We start from the raw sequence: 16,286 nt of genomic DNA on the forward strand, positions 1-16,286 counted from the left end.
GGGTGTATGTGTGTGTGTGTGTGTGAGTGAGTGGTTGTGTGAATAAGTGAGTGTGTGTGTGTGTGTGTGTGTGTGTGTGTGTGTGTGTGTGTGTGTGTGTGTGTGTGTGTGTGCGAGCGAGTGAATGTGTGAGTGAGTGAGTGAATGTATGTGAGTGAGTGGTTGTGTGAATAAGTGAGTGTGTGTGTGTGAGTGAGTGAGTGAATGAATGAATGAATGAGTGTATGGTTAAATATATTTTTCTTGTGTTGCAGGACTCTTGCAGCTGAAGATATCTGCTTCACTAATAGACTTCATGCCATGTTCTTCTGTCTTGGTCAGACCATACCTGTACAGAGAGGTCAGTACATAAATGTCCCTTTGTGCCTTGCAATGTATGTGTACCATATGTGTACTACATGTACACCCCCCCCCCACACACACACACCAACACACACACACCAACACACACACACACACTCACTTATTCACACAACCACTCACTCACCTACATTCACTCACTCACACATTCACTCGCTCGCACAAGTGCAAACACACACACACACACACACACACACAAACACATGTACACACACATGTACATTTTGTACACACACACAAACACATGTACACACACGTGCACACACAAACATGTACACACACACACACATAAACATATGTACACACATATAGAAAGACACACACACATGTACACAAACACACACACACACACACAAACACATAACAGGTGTACATGTATGGTGCAATGTATGTGAACAGGCTGTAAGAAAAGTACAACAGAACTATTTACCATATTGCTATCATAATTTGATGCCAGAGTGTACAAGGATTTATGGCCTAGGCTGAATCTCAGACACGTCATCAGTATTATTGTTCAGTTCAATTAAGCTCAACAAAAAATGTAAAACATTATCAAAGAAAGACACAAGATATATCATATCATGTACAAATATAGACGTCATCAATGAAGTATTAAAGTATATTTCAAAATGTTTCAAAAAGAGAGAAGAAGCCATTAGAACTTAGATTGATACCACTTTATATATATATTTCTTTTTTAGCATTGTATACTTTAGACCTGATGTTAGCCTTTCTTTATTACTATTGTTGTAGTACTCTCTAGTACATTGTACTTTGTACATTTATCTCCCCGGGAATGAACATGCAATAAAGTTTCATTTCATTATCTTGTCCCCCCTGCAGGGGCAGGTGTGTACCAGAGAGGAGTAGATTTTATGGTGGAACAGCTGAACAAGGGAAGATGGGTACACATGTTTCCAGAGGGTAAGACATCCACAAGTTTGACATGCTAAGAGGAGTCTGTTGAAATGTTGTGTTTCCTGTTTCCCGACCGACCCTAGAAAAAAACTGCCGACCCTAGCCTTTTTGGATTGACCCCTGCAATTTTTCGAGCTGATCCACCTTTTCTAGCTCCATGATCTGACACCTGAGTGTTAAAGCAATGTACAATCATGTTGAAAATATGTCCTCATGCAAGTTTTACTTTCATTGTTAAACTGTATTGTATACATTTGGTCACTAAAGATTATGCTAAACGTCTAATAAAGAAAATAAGTACCTGTAGACCGACCCTAATTTTTTCAGGACTGAAACAGGAAAAACAACATAGCATGAAAGTTCAGCCGAGTTAGTAAAATACATAATGAAATCAAACTGTTCTCCAACTCAAGAAAAATGAATCACCAGAAATTTTCGACTGAATCACTCGGTCTTCATCAAGTAGACACATGATTTTTTTCCCCACTGTGACGTCAGCACTGGGTCTTTGGAAGTCCCGTCCCGGTTGAGGGAAGGTTGGTATGCCTGCAACATTTTTTCCCTAGGCTTATTCAGCTGTGATTGGAATGTATCCAGTATAGCATAAATGAGGAAATTTTGGTCCAGGCCTAGCGCCTACATTGTATTAAGAATTTTAGTTACGGTCAAGAACCTTAACCACAAGGCCACCATGCCACCATTAAGTGTTAATTAAAAGTGGTAATGCTGCCAATGACACTAGAAATACAACAGTTCCTGATAATATTCATCCATGATATTGTTTCATTCAATGAACAAGAGATTTCTACAAAATACACAGCCTTCTGTCCTGATGTTATTGAAAATCCAACCTCACAAACAATACAGTACTTTGCACTACTTGATTGCTGTCAGCAGTTTATCCAATGAAATTCTGCCAATGATGTCACAGTGAATAAAAGTTATCAATATTTGCTTTGTTTGCTCAAGGAAGTTCCAATTTTAATCTTCTCAAAAGAATGTTTTTCATGAACCGTGCTGCAAGGGTCTGAACTTGTTGAAACCAGAAATTTGCATTTGAATATCTCATGGAAGTATGAGTCTCTTTGTAAATTTTTTCATTAAATCTAATTTAATGTTTTTAAAAATATCCCTCCCATACACCCTGTGTGTGGTTTATAGGGATTTTCATGCCTAGATACTGATCTTTGAAAATTAAGGCAACATTTGATGAAGGTGGTGGGTCTTGGAACCGTAGTTTCCCGTAGTTCAAGTCTCATTGAATTGTATTGGTTACGGTACTCTGCATTTACACTGGGATGTTTGGTTTGATGTAGGGAAGGTGAATATGACGCAGGAGATGATAAGACTGAAGTGGGGTAAGTACCATGTCATGTACATCATAGTCACTTCTATAACATAACATTAAAGTCATCTTTATTACATTGTATATAATTACCTCCATGAAAAATGGAGGTACAAAATGTATTGTTTTTGGTGCGTCTGTGTGTGTGTGATGAATGCTCCTTGGTGTGTGTGAGTATTTTAGTCACAATAGTTGGATATTTTTCATGAAGTTAAAAATAAAGATTTTAATACGTTGGTATTTCTTTTGATGTTTCTGAACATTTTGAAAGTGAGTGCACAAAGAGTATTTAGGAACAAATTTCAAATACCTATTAAGGATGCTTTCAAGTGCATATCAAAGATATGATTCTTTCACTTTTAGAAATATTTACAAATACATGTATTTTCACAAATTTCCAGTATGGTAAGTTTGGGTTATAGCCCCTACAATTTAATAAAAGCAGGTGCTAATAAGACCCTACTGGCCTTCTCTTTATTGGAAAATGATTTTAGAAGCTTTGGCACAAATTTCAAAAGTTTTTTTCTGCCTGATAACTGAAGTAACTCATTCAAAGACATACATATTTCTATCCTCTCTAGGTGTGGGCAGGCTAATTGAAGAATGTCAGCAAACACCCATCGTCATACCTATTTGGCATGTTGGTGAGTACATGTAATGCAAGGTTAATTGTTAGAAAAAGCTGTTAAAAAGTTGTGAAAACTACCAATTATCCAGTTGGGATGTTTCTCCAGTGGTGCTTTTTCCAAATTAAGAATGTGTATCTGATATCAGATATTGGTCATGAACTGACAGAACTACTTGAATGTTTAAAGTTAAAACTTTTGGTCCAACACAAAAAGTTTCTCTCACCTAAAGCTTTCGACCAGTCACTCTGGTCTTCCATGTAACTACCAACACAGATAGACTTTCATGATAGTGACAGAACTACATTGTACTTGTTATGAACTGACAGAACTACTGGTTATCAACTGACAGAACTACTGGTTATGAACTGACAGAACTACTGGTTATATGAACTGACAGAACTACTGGTTATGAACTGACAGAACTACTGGTTATATGAACTGACAGAACTACTGGTACTGGTTATGAACTGACAGAACTACTGGTTGTGAACTGACAAAACTCTGGTTATGAACTGACAGAACTACTGGTTATGAACTGACAGAACTACTGGTTATGAACTGACAGAACAACTGGTTATGAACTGACAGAACTACTGGTTATGAACTGACAGAACTACTGGTTATGAACTGACAGAACTACTGGTTATGAACTGACAGAACAACTGGTTATATGAACTGACAGAACTACTGGTACTGGTTATGAACTGACAGAACTACTGGTTATGAACTGACAGAACTACTGGTTATATGAACTGACAGAACTACTGGTACTGGTTATGAACTGACAGAACTACTGGTTATGAACTGACAGAGCTACTGGTTATGAACTGACAGAACTACTGGTTATGAACTGACAGAACTACTGGTTATGAACTGACAGAACTACTGGTTATGAACTGACAGAGCTACTGGTTATGAACTAACAGAACTACTCGTTTTGAACTGACAGAACTACTGGTTATGAACTGACAGAACTACTGGTTATGAACTGACAGAACTACTCGTTTTGAACTGACAGAACTACTGGTTATGAACTGACAGAACTACTGGTTATGAACTGACAGAACTACTGGTTATGAACTGACAGAACTACTCGTTTTGAACTGACAGAACTACTGGTTATGAACTGACAGAACTACTCGTTTTGAACTGACAGAACTACTGGTTATGAACTGACAGAGCTACTGGTTATGAACTGACAGAACTACTGGTTATGAACTGACAGAACAACTGGTTATGAACTGACAGAGCTACTGGTTATGAACTGACAGAACTACTGGTTATGAACTGACAGAACTACTGGTTTTGAACTGACAGAACTACTGGTTATGAACTGACAGAGCTACTGGTTATGAACTGACAGAACTACTCGTTTTGAACTGACAGAAGAACTGGTAATGAACTGACAGAGCTACTGGCCGAAAAAAATAAACGTACCGGTACGTTTAATCGGGACATCAGAGTACATGTACATTGTACTGGTTGTGAACTGACAGAAGAACTGGTTTTGAACTGACAGAACTATATTGTACTGGTTGTGGAACTGACTGAACTACATGTACATTGTATTGGTTGTGAACTGACAGAAGAACTGGTTTTGAACTGACAGAACTACATTGTACTGGTTGTGGGACTGACTGAACTACATGTACATTGTACTGGTTGTGAACTGACAGAAGAACTGGTTTTGAACTGACAGAACTTCATTGTACTGGTTGTGAATTGACAGAACTACTGGTTGTGAATTGGCAGAACTACTGGTTGTGAACTGACAGAACTACTGGTTGTGAACTCACAGAACTACTGGTTGTGAACTGACAGAATTACTGGTTTTGAACTGATAGAACTTCATTGTACTGGTGGTGAACTGACAGAACTACTGGTTGTGAACTGACAGAACTACTGGTTGTGAACTGACAGAACTACTGGTTGTGAACTGACAGAACTACTGGTTGTGAACTGACAGAATTACTGGTTTTGAACTGATAGAACTTCATTGTACTGGTGGTGAACTGACGGGACTACTGGTTGTGAACTAGTAGTCTGGCCATTATGAATTCCTGAAGGAGAAAGAAAGAGATGCAAACAATTAAGGTTATTCATATTTAGATATACTGTGAGTATTATAATACTGACAGGTTGAACATGTATGCACTGTTCTTACTGTTCTTTTTCCACAGGTATGGATTCTGTCTTACCAAATGTGAAGCCTTATATCCCCAGGGCTGGAAAGGTACAGAGCAAAGTAACATATTAAACAAAATGTATAGTTTATATCATTTTAATTGCTATATTTACATGTAGGCCACACCAGTTTGATTTGTTATTCTCAGATTTCTTGGAGGCAACAAATGTAAAGCAACAGGGCGGAGTAAAACTGGATTAGGCATCCTATGATAGCCCCAAATGTTACGATAGGTCAGGCATGACATGAACACATACATGTACATGTACCAGATTATTTATAATTTTAATGATAAAATGAGTTTTAAATGTTTAATCAAACCACTAGTACTGCATTGATAGATGGAAAAATGGAAGTAGGAAAACAACAAGCCTTTATTCAAATAGGAGCATTTTGGAGTTGATTCAGAAACTCCCTTTTTTTGGCAGGCAATTATAAAAAGGTGTGAATCTGAGAATTGCTGCAGCCTTACATGTGTTGGCAATGTACATGTATGTTAGACAGATGGCATGACATGTTGTTCTTGTGTTTCATTCATCAGGAGTTGGTCTATAGTTACATGTTTGATGTCTATCTTACAGAGGGTGACAGTGTTGGTAGGTCAGCCATTCCAGCTCCACAGTATTCTTACACAACTCAGGAAGGACCAAAAATCACCTGTAAGTACATTTTACATGAAGTTTAATATTGAGTTGTCAGTTCTGAGCTGGTCGCCAAGGAAATTCTTTTTATCTCGGAGGAATGGTCAAGGAAAATTTTACGGTGTCTAGTTATAAATAAACCAGTGCCAGTGTTCGAAATACCTGTCTGCAGTCTGCAATCTGCAGATAGATTTTCAAGATTGCAGAAGAAAAATTTATACAATCTGCAATTTTGCAGCAGGAAAAATTCAGATTTGGTGCTCTTGGCCCCAAGGACAGACAACACTTAAGCTCCTGTTCTGAAACAACAGGAGCTTCTTCACTAATTTACATCAACCTTGTCTTGACTTGTTTATCTTTTGTTTCCTTTTGGACTTCCAAAGATTTGTCTTCTCTAATTTGCATATCAATCAATAGTTCATGCTTATAAACTTGCAAGATTGTAGTATAGAGGCTTGTGTATTTGCAGAAAGTATTTCCAAATTGCCGAACAAAATTTTGACTCTTCTGCAATATTGCAGAACACTGATAAAAAGTATTTCGACCACTGCTGAGTCTTTGGTGTGGCGAGAAGAAAAAAAAAATCATGCATCCCTTTAGTTATAAAATGTATATTCTAAGGGGGTTATTATGCTGGGGTCAGTTATTATCATTTATTGTTTTTAGATGTTCATATATCAAAGCAGGATTAGGTACATGTGACACAGTGAACTTTAGCAGGACTCTGTCCTGACATCACTTTCTGCTGGTTGTTTTAACTGTAATTGTCATTTTTTGACCGATGGTGTAAGTATACCATATCATTCACATAAGCTACGGTCACAACCCGCCGTACGTGCTTTTTGTCCGGACGTTTTTTTGGAAGCTACGTCTGGTACGTTTTTCTGAAAACGTGGGGAAGGAGTGGCGTCGACGCACGTCACTCACACGGTTGCGCAAAGTGTAAGAGTGTGGTCTGCACGCCAAGTCTGGTCGTGAGCGGTTGCGTGCATCGTACGTTGCGCAAGTGGTGTGTTGTACGTGCCTACAATGTACGATCTCTGTGCGATTGCAACTTTACCGTAAGGAGGCCGTACTCACACGTGCTTCTTCCGCACGGCACGTACGGGGCACGCGCGTTGCTCGTACTCGCACGCACGGGTGGTGAATCCACAGACCGCACGTAGAAAAAGTTTTACATGCACTTAAAGTTCTACGGTGTGTCTGCGTGCTCCCAAATCCGTAGGATTCCGTACGGAGGTGGTACTCACCACGCACGGATGCCCTACGTTTCCCCGTGTTTTTGCACATAGACAGCACGCAGAAGCACGTACGGCGGGTTGTGACCGTAGCTATAGGGAGGGCCAAGGAAGTTTATTTGAGCTGGGGGAGGGCCATGGAAAAAAGTTTTGACCTGGGTAGAGGGCCTTGGAAAGCTCCCTTAGCTCTCAGAATTTCAACCAACCCTCTCCTTGGTAAATATGGAACAGTCCCTGATTAGTCCCACATACATGTTCAGTTACTGAAATAAAGCATTGAGCATGACACAAAGTTTGTGTGTTTCAGATGGAGAAACGTAAGGTCCTGACTGACCACATTCAGGACCAGTTTGTGAGGTTGAAGGCTGAGACGGAGACTCTACATTACCAGACTGTAGACAGCTGATGATGGCTTGTAAAGGACTATATGTAACTATTACACCTGCCAATGTTTGAGAGGAACTTCAAAATCACACAGGAGCTGTTTATCAAGCTGTGAAACTACTGCCCATATCATCTGCTTGTGAAAATACATGTATGTCATGGAACTGTACAATGTGTTTTATGTATTAACAATTATATGTCAAAACAGAACATCCTGGAAAAGGCTGTCTACAGCCACCATGTATCAGCATCTGATGATGGCAAATAATCACATGTATATGAACATACACAAGAGTACTGGTAGGACTTCTAATACTAATCCAAAACATGGGTTCTGGAACTCCTTTGTGATGTTGATTACATGTCATATGAATATTCATTGAATATACTTGGACTTTGTTGGGGGACACAGGGTGACTTCCAGCCAGAAGACATTGCTGACCTGGTGACAGATCGTCACTTGTGGAAAACAACCAGTGGTCGACCGCACTGCACCCGGACAATGATGATGATACTGAAATAGAACGGTCGAATTTTAAGAAAAATGTTTTTTTTTAATTCATAGTTTGATTTATAGTTTGGGGATGTTACACCTGTATTTCTTTTGTGTATTTGGAATTTTAAAATATTCTTTGATCAATAAATACCGTCAGTCTAGTACAGACTCGGACATGTTACTGCAAATAGCAACATTAACATAATATTACATGCATAGTATACATTGCTGTTTCACACATGCACGATGCCAGATACAGATTTCTGTCCAATTTCAGCTTGATTCAATTCAGTGATGTGACTGTTGATTTTATTAAGAGGACTCAACATTTTCTGGATTATACGGAATGATTTGGGGTTTGTACATGCACATTTAGATAGGCCCTAGGCCACACCATGGAGGTAGAAAAAGCTACCTACATGGCCACACCAAGTTGGTTTTCGGATTATGACCCGTTACATTTTTTCTGATTTGCCAAAAAAGTGCATTAAGTACAAAATGGTCATATTTTGGTCCAAACAGTTGAAGAAAGTTCCTTACAATGTACCTTCCTACATGTAGTTGTCACAGTTTATCCATCTTTGTTAGATTGTTCAGGTACAGATTCAGGTCCGGACCTGTACCTAAACCCGTGTACCTGTGCCTGTACACCTAAAATTTGTTCAGGTACACAGCTCTTCTCACAAGTACTACAGACACAAGAATGTCCGAGACAGCTGCATATAAAAAAAGTCCAACTCATGTTTCATAATCTTGAATTATGATTGCAATAGATTTATTTCACAAAAAAAAAAAAAATATACAGATATACAAGTCCATTTAAACATGAATGTCAACTACTTACCCCAAACCTAATACACAATTGTTGAAATTAACAGTCATCATCATTTTCCATGTCTCGCATACAGCATGGAAAATTTATTTCCTCCATTGAACAATCTAAATCACAAAGACCGGGGTTATTGAATATGGAATGTAGCTGAACCGCAAATACCAGTACTAAGATACACATTACAAAATGTAACTCACTCTTACTAGAGATGTAAGATAATAAATAAATGATGTTATACAATGCAATTGTAAGATAATATGTCCATTTCAGTCTGGCTTACATTGTATCCTTTGATGACAGTACGTGTTTTACATGCATTGTGTAATTATCTGGGAAATATTATCAAAATACTATATTTCATGGAATTAATCTTGTCAATAGAAAATTACTATAATTTGATAGTGCATCTGATTTTCAACACACATAAAATGTACATTTATTAGGCCACAGCAAGTAATTTTTATGGATGACATCAGCGCGCGCATTAATTTTCGGCTGATTTTGAAAAAAAAAACAAGAAATTTTGTTGCCTTGACAGTGGTCAACATGCCGAAAATGGGCAAAGATGTCTGTTGCCATGCCGGAAGGTGGATGGCAAATAACTATGAAGAGAGGAAACAAGAAAAGACGTTTTGTTTCTTACTTTGATGCAGTGATATTTGATGCTGGCTGTGTATATGTGATGTTCCCACTGAATCAAAATCATTTGTACCATGATTGAGTCAAAATTTTACAATGTAGGAACCTTGTTTTTTCGGCCCGTCTTGTTTTTTTTTTCGCCTGCTCGCATTAGATTTGGAGTCTTCGGGGGATGTCATCCATAAAATTTACTTCCTGTGGCCTTAACTACATTTGCTACACTTCTTTGTCTTTGAGACTCTCTAAACATTTTAACATGACGTTCGATGAAAATTTCCCTCGTCACCAAAGGTGACATATTAACCATTGTATCCTAGCAGAAATGTGTTTAATCATGTTACAACCACCTCACATGTGATGCTTAACAGCATGTCACTTTACTGAGTATGGCCTCACGAGGATAAGACTGTCCGGATCAAGCCGAATAGATTCGCCTTGACCTGGCTTTGATGATTTGGCTTCTATCCGGATTAAAGTCGGATCAAAGCAAATCTATTTGGCTTGATCCGTACAACTTTATCCTTGTGGCAAAAGGGCCTATATCTGACATACATGTAAGATTATATTTGCTCTCCAAAACTGCATGGTGTTCAGGGTTTGAAATACCTGGTTACCCGGCCCCAGCAGATCTAAACCTCATTACCTGTTCCAGTAAAAAAAAGGAAAGGTAGTCCCATAGCCTTTTTGAGGCCACAGGGACAAGTGGGTTATTATCCACTGTGTCTAGAGTATGGTATTGGAAGGCAGAGCCAAACCCTCTCCTCCTGCTACCTTTTACCTCCCCAACCAAAGTCAGGTACCCATTTTTACACCTGGGTGGACTGAGGAAAGTTGAGCAAAGTGCCTTTTTGAAAATTGTGCACCATACATGGGTGGATGGTTGGTATGTTCTGAATTCTTTGAAACACCAATTTTTCCCTTATATACCCTCCCTATGATCTTTTCTTTGGGACCTTCTTTGAACCAGCATTTAGCTGTCATGCAGTCTCCTGATTGCCTGTCTTCTCAGATGGCTGGCAGATGGATGCAGGTTCCCTCACAGGCACACCTGCAACATGTGTGCTGGTCAGTAATTTCTCAGTTCAAACATGTAAGAAGAGTCCATAGAACAACAAGACTGGCAATGAAAAATACATTGCCATGGCGACGGAGGTTGTTGGTAGGGTTGCTGGCACTGTCATGATTTTGGGGAAGGTACGTTTTGGTCTGAGTTTGTTAAAAATAACACCCAATACACATCCAAATGCCAGTTACAGTCTCTTCTATTGACATCATAAACCATCTACTGTATCAAAAGTTCCAACAGACGCGTACACTACTATTCAGGACGACATTTTCAAGCATAACATGACATTGTCCAGGAGAAGTATCCTCAATACACTAAAGACAAATACCCCGGTACTATCAAATGAAAGAGTAAAAAAGTATGAAAGATAGTATGCAAACGACGTGTCAAGAAAAATCAAAGTAGGTAAGTTTGCCATCTACAGTCCTAATACTTCAGGCAATTGAACATGAAGCAGTTGTCAGGGTCATACATCTGGATGCATACTGTATTGTTTCACAAAATACAAACATGAAGAAACATGGAAAGAAATTTTCCATCTACCACCAGATGCAATTTTCCCGAAAGCTTAGAGGCACGCCAGTGTCTATTGAGAATCAACGTCGCGTGAAGTACAACGTAAAATCATATAACATATCAGAAGGCTCCATTTCCCATTGGTTATCAGGCCGTAACCTCAAAAGTGGTTGGTTGGTTATCAGAATAACCGACCACTTTTTGGACCATACCATCATACAGGGACCAGGATACTAACAGTAGTGTTAAGACTTGTAGTAATTATGTATCTATTTAAAAAGTATGGCAGTTTACTTTGAACAAGTTTGTTGAAAATACAACACAATTCAAAAGATTTAATGAAATCTAAACAGAAAAAGACCACATAGTTTTTGACACCCCCACTAAAAGTGGTACTGTTCCAATGTCACATGGCCACCACAGATGATCTGTCCATGCCATCTTGTTTAACCTACATTGTAACATAGAGTTTTTATCAGCAAAGGAGGAATTTTTTTAGCAATGAAGGAATTTCATAAAGTAATTTGTGTCAAATAACTATGTCAGATGCATAGGCTATATGATAATAACGTTAATGCCCCGCCTATTAATTATGGGTTCACCACACCACGAAGTGGTGGTGAACCCATATTGCTTTTTCTGATGTTTCTTCTCCTCCTTCTCCTTCTCCTTCTTCTCCTGCCATATCTTTAAATGGATTCAGCTTCTTCATTTTAGGGCCTAAGGTCCTGAAATTTGGTATGGAGGTACAGTGGGCAAATACCCCTAGGCGTTTTTTAAATTTTTGTGATACAGGCTTTTAGAATGGTTTTATTTGAGTTTTTTGGCTGTCTTATAGCAAATGTATTACTGTGTTAGTGTGCCGTGTTTACCACGTCTGGGCATGAGTCATCACAATGGAATGCAGGGCATCAACCAATAGGCATGCAGCTTTCCTCTATACTTCTTGCTGATTGGCTGTTGGGATTTAACTTGATTAACACCCGCACAGAGCATTTCCACCTGCACAGAGCATTTCTTGCTGATTGGCTGTTGGGATTTAACTTGATTAACACATGCACAGAGCAATTCCATACTGACAGTATGTCTTTATTCAAGTGTTTTGGTAGGTATTTCAAGCTTTTCTGCTCCAGCATTGGAATGCGGGGCATGAACGTTTTTTATTTTATTTTGAAAATCAACAGTTTGCATTATGCAATTAAAAATCCTAACCAATAAAGTAGGGAATAGCTATCCAACTGTTGTTTTAGTTGTATGTTACTTCATATTATAGTTATATCAATGTAAACAGGGTTCTAGCTAGCGCTAAGTAGCGTCGGGGCCCGCGACGCTAAAATTTTGACCCGCTACGCCAATTTTCCCCCGCTACGCTAATTTTCAGTACAACGTAGCGGCATTGTGACTGCATTTCTTTGTTCAAAAATGCCAGATCAAATGTGAAAAATGTTTTTTTTAGCAAAGTAACGCACGTGGCGGCCCTCCCAGGAGAATGGGGCGTGCCTAGGCGGGGCCTTGGCTTCTTTACAACTTGTGTTGCCGCCCTTCTGTGAGTGACAGCGGCAGTCTCTTGACGCCCAGACACTGGCGTCAGGGTGTCTAGCCCAGTCTGTAGAAGGGATGCTCCGCCCCCTTCATAGTGTCGGCTTTCCCTCTGGGACGCCATATATGGGCTGGCCTATTTAACAATTCCCACGCCACGATGTATGTAGCACAAATATGTTTCCTCCCGTGTTCAACAGATCTCTCCTTGTAACTCTGGACATAAACACCTTCCACTAAATTGCATCAATTCTATATCTTGCCAAGGTGAAAAAAATACAAAGAGTTACTAGTACAATGTACTTAGTCACCAGCCTAATAATTAAAGTGCTTTACAGTTCCAGCCGGCTCCCGAAAAGGGGAGGGGCCTCTAAAGCCCACAGCGGCAAACTTGCGTTGGTTGAAAATTTGCCACTTTAGTAAACTAAACAAGGGAGTTCACCCCTTGGATCTGTTCATAGTTTAAACAAGTAAATACAAATTATTGCTCTCTTGTCAAATTTTTGCCGTTTTTCTTTACGGGCGTTTGTGATCTTTGTGACACGCGTGGGTTTTCCTGCCACATATGCATCAGTGCTGGTGCCATGCCGATTTCATGCTCTTAGCTACTGTGCGATCTATGTCGACATACTGGGTGTGCCTGTAATCATGTCAGCATCAAAGCTTGGCAATAACAACAAAGCCACGTGTTGAATCACGTCAAATTTCGGCCCAGCTTTGCAGAACAGAAATGGCACAAAGGAGATTAAAAGTGCCTCATAATGAGACACTATTAGCAGGCAAAACAGACGTATTTCTTATATTATTTATAGTTACTTTTTTTGCATGTAGAATATTACAACTTTGCACACCAGATGCTATGTTTAACATTTAATTTATCTCAGAGTCTGTTCTTGGTTGTGTCTGATTTGGAGTATCTTCTGTATTTTGTGAAGATTCCAAGCTGCAAAAATATAAAAATTACTAATCAAGGATACATTGTACATACCTTAGAAATGACATTTTTTCCCTTTGGGTATCCCTCAAATGGCTGCTTTTTAAGCTTAAATTTTTAAAAGCTCCGCACCGCGGAAGGGGGACACATCCCTCCTTCCGCGCAATCCCCCCTCTCGGTCGCTTCGCTCCCTCGACGTGCGTCAGGTACCACTACGCTAAAATAAAATCCTAGCTAGAACCCTGGTAAATCATTGTTTTCCCTTGTGTTTCTCATTCTTTCCCTGCCATGTGGTAAAATGTGGTGAACCCATCGCTGTATTTGCTCCAAAGCAAATATTGGCCTTTCTAGTTAATATTAAGTTGTTGAGCTGAACTGTTAATCTTACAACTTCATACAGCTGCAAAATTAGGCAGTGAAATTGGATAGTGTTTACATGTTGCATCAAAACCTTGCTACTGCATATTCTGTACAGGTTGTGTCAGCAATGATATGATCCAATCTACATTATCATATAGCCAGGTGACGTTGACCAATCAGAAGACTCCATTCCACATTCTTTATGTCGCCGTAATGTCACAAATAGAGTCAAAATCGGGTATTTATTCATCCCAATCCATACATTAAACAAAATGAATAATCACCCGCATATGACCTCAGGTGACCCAATAGAACACGGCTCTACTTCTAAAAAATAGAAAAATAACTTGAGTTGTGTTCCAATGACTCCCATAAGAACACCTGTTGACCCTGCCTTTGACCCAGATAGAACACGCCCCTCCCCCAGTGACCTCAGGTGACTCCAGATGGAACAAATATTCTATGTTCTATTCAGCATGTGCAAGGGGTAAATTGTACATTGTTTCACTCTTCACTGCATCAGTTTGGATAGGCTATCGCGTAAGCTATATAATAATAGCGTTACTGGCCCGCCCTTTCTCGGTGAATATGGTGTGATAAAGCCTCCATTTCCCATCAGTTATCAGGCCGTAATATGAATATGTGAGTGAATAATGAAAAAAATATGTGAGTGAATAATGAAAAAAAGTGGTCAGTTATTAGAATAATTGACCACTTTACCGTACCATTATACAGGGGACAGGACACTGACTACGCTCACTCGGTGGTTTATGCGATAACCAGGGATTATCTCTCCATTTACACCTCGGAGCGGGGCACTAACCCTTTACTAACACACACCTGGTAATATGCTCCACAGTACAGCAGTGCTGATGTGACCTGTAGACTGCCTAACGTTTGTGATGATAGGTTTGGTCTCCACAGTCTTGTCTGTCCGTACTACTGCGTACACGCGAGTACGTCTCCTGTCTGTGAACATCTCTGCACTCATCAGTCCAGGTACGTTCACAGACAAGTCAAAGACAAAACCTGAGTCACCTGGAGAGAAAACATACATGTAGTCATCATTCTGAAATCAAGGAAAAGTTGCACTTGAATTTCTGTTAATGCCCTTAACTTATGTCCTATTTGTGGGGACTTTTCCTTCCTGATAAGGCCCCACCCATTTAATTTTATGGATGACATCCCCTGAAGACCCCCAAAATAGTGCGTGTGGACGAATAAAAAAAAATTCTGGACAAAAATAAAAATGCTACTAAACCACAGGAATACAAAGCTGGTATTGTGAAATTGCGGCAGTACATAGTGACGTATACAAGCCGGCACATGCTGGCTTTGTTGAGGAATTTATGAATCGGTACTTTTGAGGGCAACAGACGAAAATCAATGCACGCGCAGATGTCATCCATAAAATTAAGTCGGTGTGGCCTAACTGCCCAGCCTGGGTCCAGGTTGGAAATTGTGGCCATGGCTTTATATGTAGCCTTTTTGGAGATGGCCCGCTACTATACACAGGATCATTAACGCTTGGGAAAATTGAGCCAAGGTGGCTTACAAGTTCCACCAACTGATAACACACCTTTCCAAGTATAGAGCATGAGTTTGACTCCCTCCACTGTCACACACAGATAGGTGACACCAGCAGCTGTGATGACCTGGATGTCCTTAGCTGTGCTGGGCAGGCTGTCCTGCTGCTGACGTAGGAAACGATTCCTCACCCCGTACTGGTAAACTGACAATAAACTCCCTGCAGAGAAAAGCGGTTTGTCAGTCTTCTTTGCAACACCTCAGCATAAACTGAAGCACTTTAAACATGGGCTCCAAGTTGATGACAAAGTCTTTGTGAACAGTTGGATCAACTTGGTATCAGACCGACTCAGCCCATGGCAAATCTGGACAACACAGCCTAGCACCCTCATCATCTCAGCCCAACACCCTGGTCATCTCAGCACAACACCCTGGTCAACTCTGCCAAGCACCCGGGTTGCACGGTGAATGTGTACAAAATAATAACAAGAATTCTGAGATCTCATACCTCCATGAAACATGTAGAGCTTGACAATGTGTAAACATTTTTTTTGGGGGGGGGGGAATTTGTCTCATTGATTTTGGAAATAAGGTTATGATTAACGTAATCTAGTTTCAATCATGGTTTTCTAAACTCAAATTACAATATTTTGTATGTGTTATTCCTATCTATTGGC

General features: G+C 39.7%; 2 protein-coding genes across 3 annotated transcripts in view; one reads left to right on the forward strand and one right to left on the reverse strand.

Moving 5' to 3' along the window:
* Positions 1-8,360, forward strand: part of LOC109467657 (tafazzin-like) — a 10,818-nt gene extending 2,458 nt beyond the window's left edge. Inside the window, exons 4-10 of one of the 2 annotated variants that reach the window (XM_019765699.1) lie at positions 255-340; positions 1,204-1,284; positions 2,595-2,636; positions 3,205-3,267; positions 5,433-5,485; positions 6,019-6,096; positions 7,624-8,360. In XM_019765699.1, coding sequence (XP_019621258.1) covers positions 255-340; positions 1,204-1,284; positions 2,595-2,636; positions 3,205-3,267; positions 5,433-5,485; positions 6,019-6,096; positions 7,624-7,722 — 502 coding nt within the window. In that variant the 3' untranslated portion in view covers positions 7,723-8,360. The remainder of the gene's footprint in view (positions 1-254; positions 341-1,203; positions 1,285-2,594; positions 2,637-3,204; positions 3,268-5,432; positions 5,486-6,018; positions 6,097-7,623) is intronic. The other variant, XM_019765700.1, reaches the window with a different exon arrangement.
* A 1,879-nt stretch (positions 8,361-10,239) lies between these two features.
* Positions 10,240-16,286, reverse strand: part of LOC109467656 — a 41,469-nt gene continuing 35,422 nt past the window's right edge. Inside the window, exons 26-28 of the mRNA XM_019765698.1 lie at positions 15,662-15,829; positions 14,923-15,120; positions 10,240-10,715 (exon numbers count right to left, since the gene is read on the reverse strand). Coding sequence (XP_019621257.1) covers positions 10,645-10,715; positions 14,923-15,120; positions 15,662-15,829 — 437 coding nt within the window. The 3' untranslated portion in view covers positions 10,240-10,644. The remainder of the gene's footprint in view (positions 10,716-14,922; positions 15,121-15,661; positions 15,830-16,286) is intronic.

The sequence above is a fragment of the Branchiostoma belcheri genome, unplaced genomic scaffold, assembly GCF_001625305.1.
Source record: "Branchiostoma belcheri isolate BF01 breed outbred unplaced genomic scaffold, Haploidv18h27 scaffold186, whole genome shotgun sequence".
In the NCBI taxonomy this organism is placed as follows: Eukaryota; Metazoa; Chordata; class Leptocardii; order Amphioxiformes; family Branchiostomatidae; genus Branchiostoma; species Branchiostoma belcheri.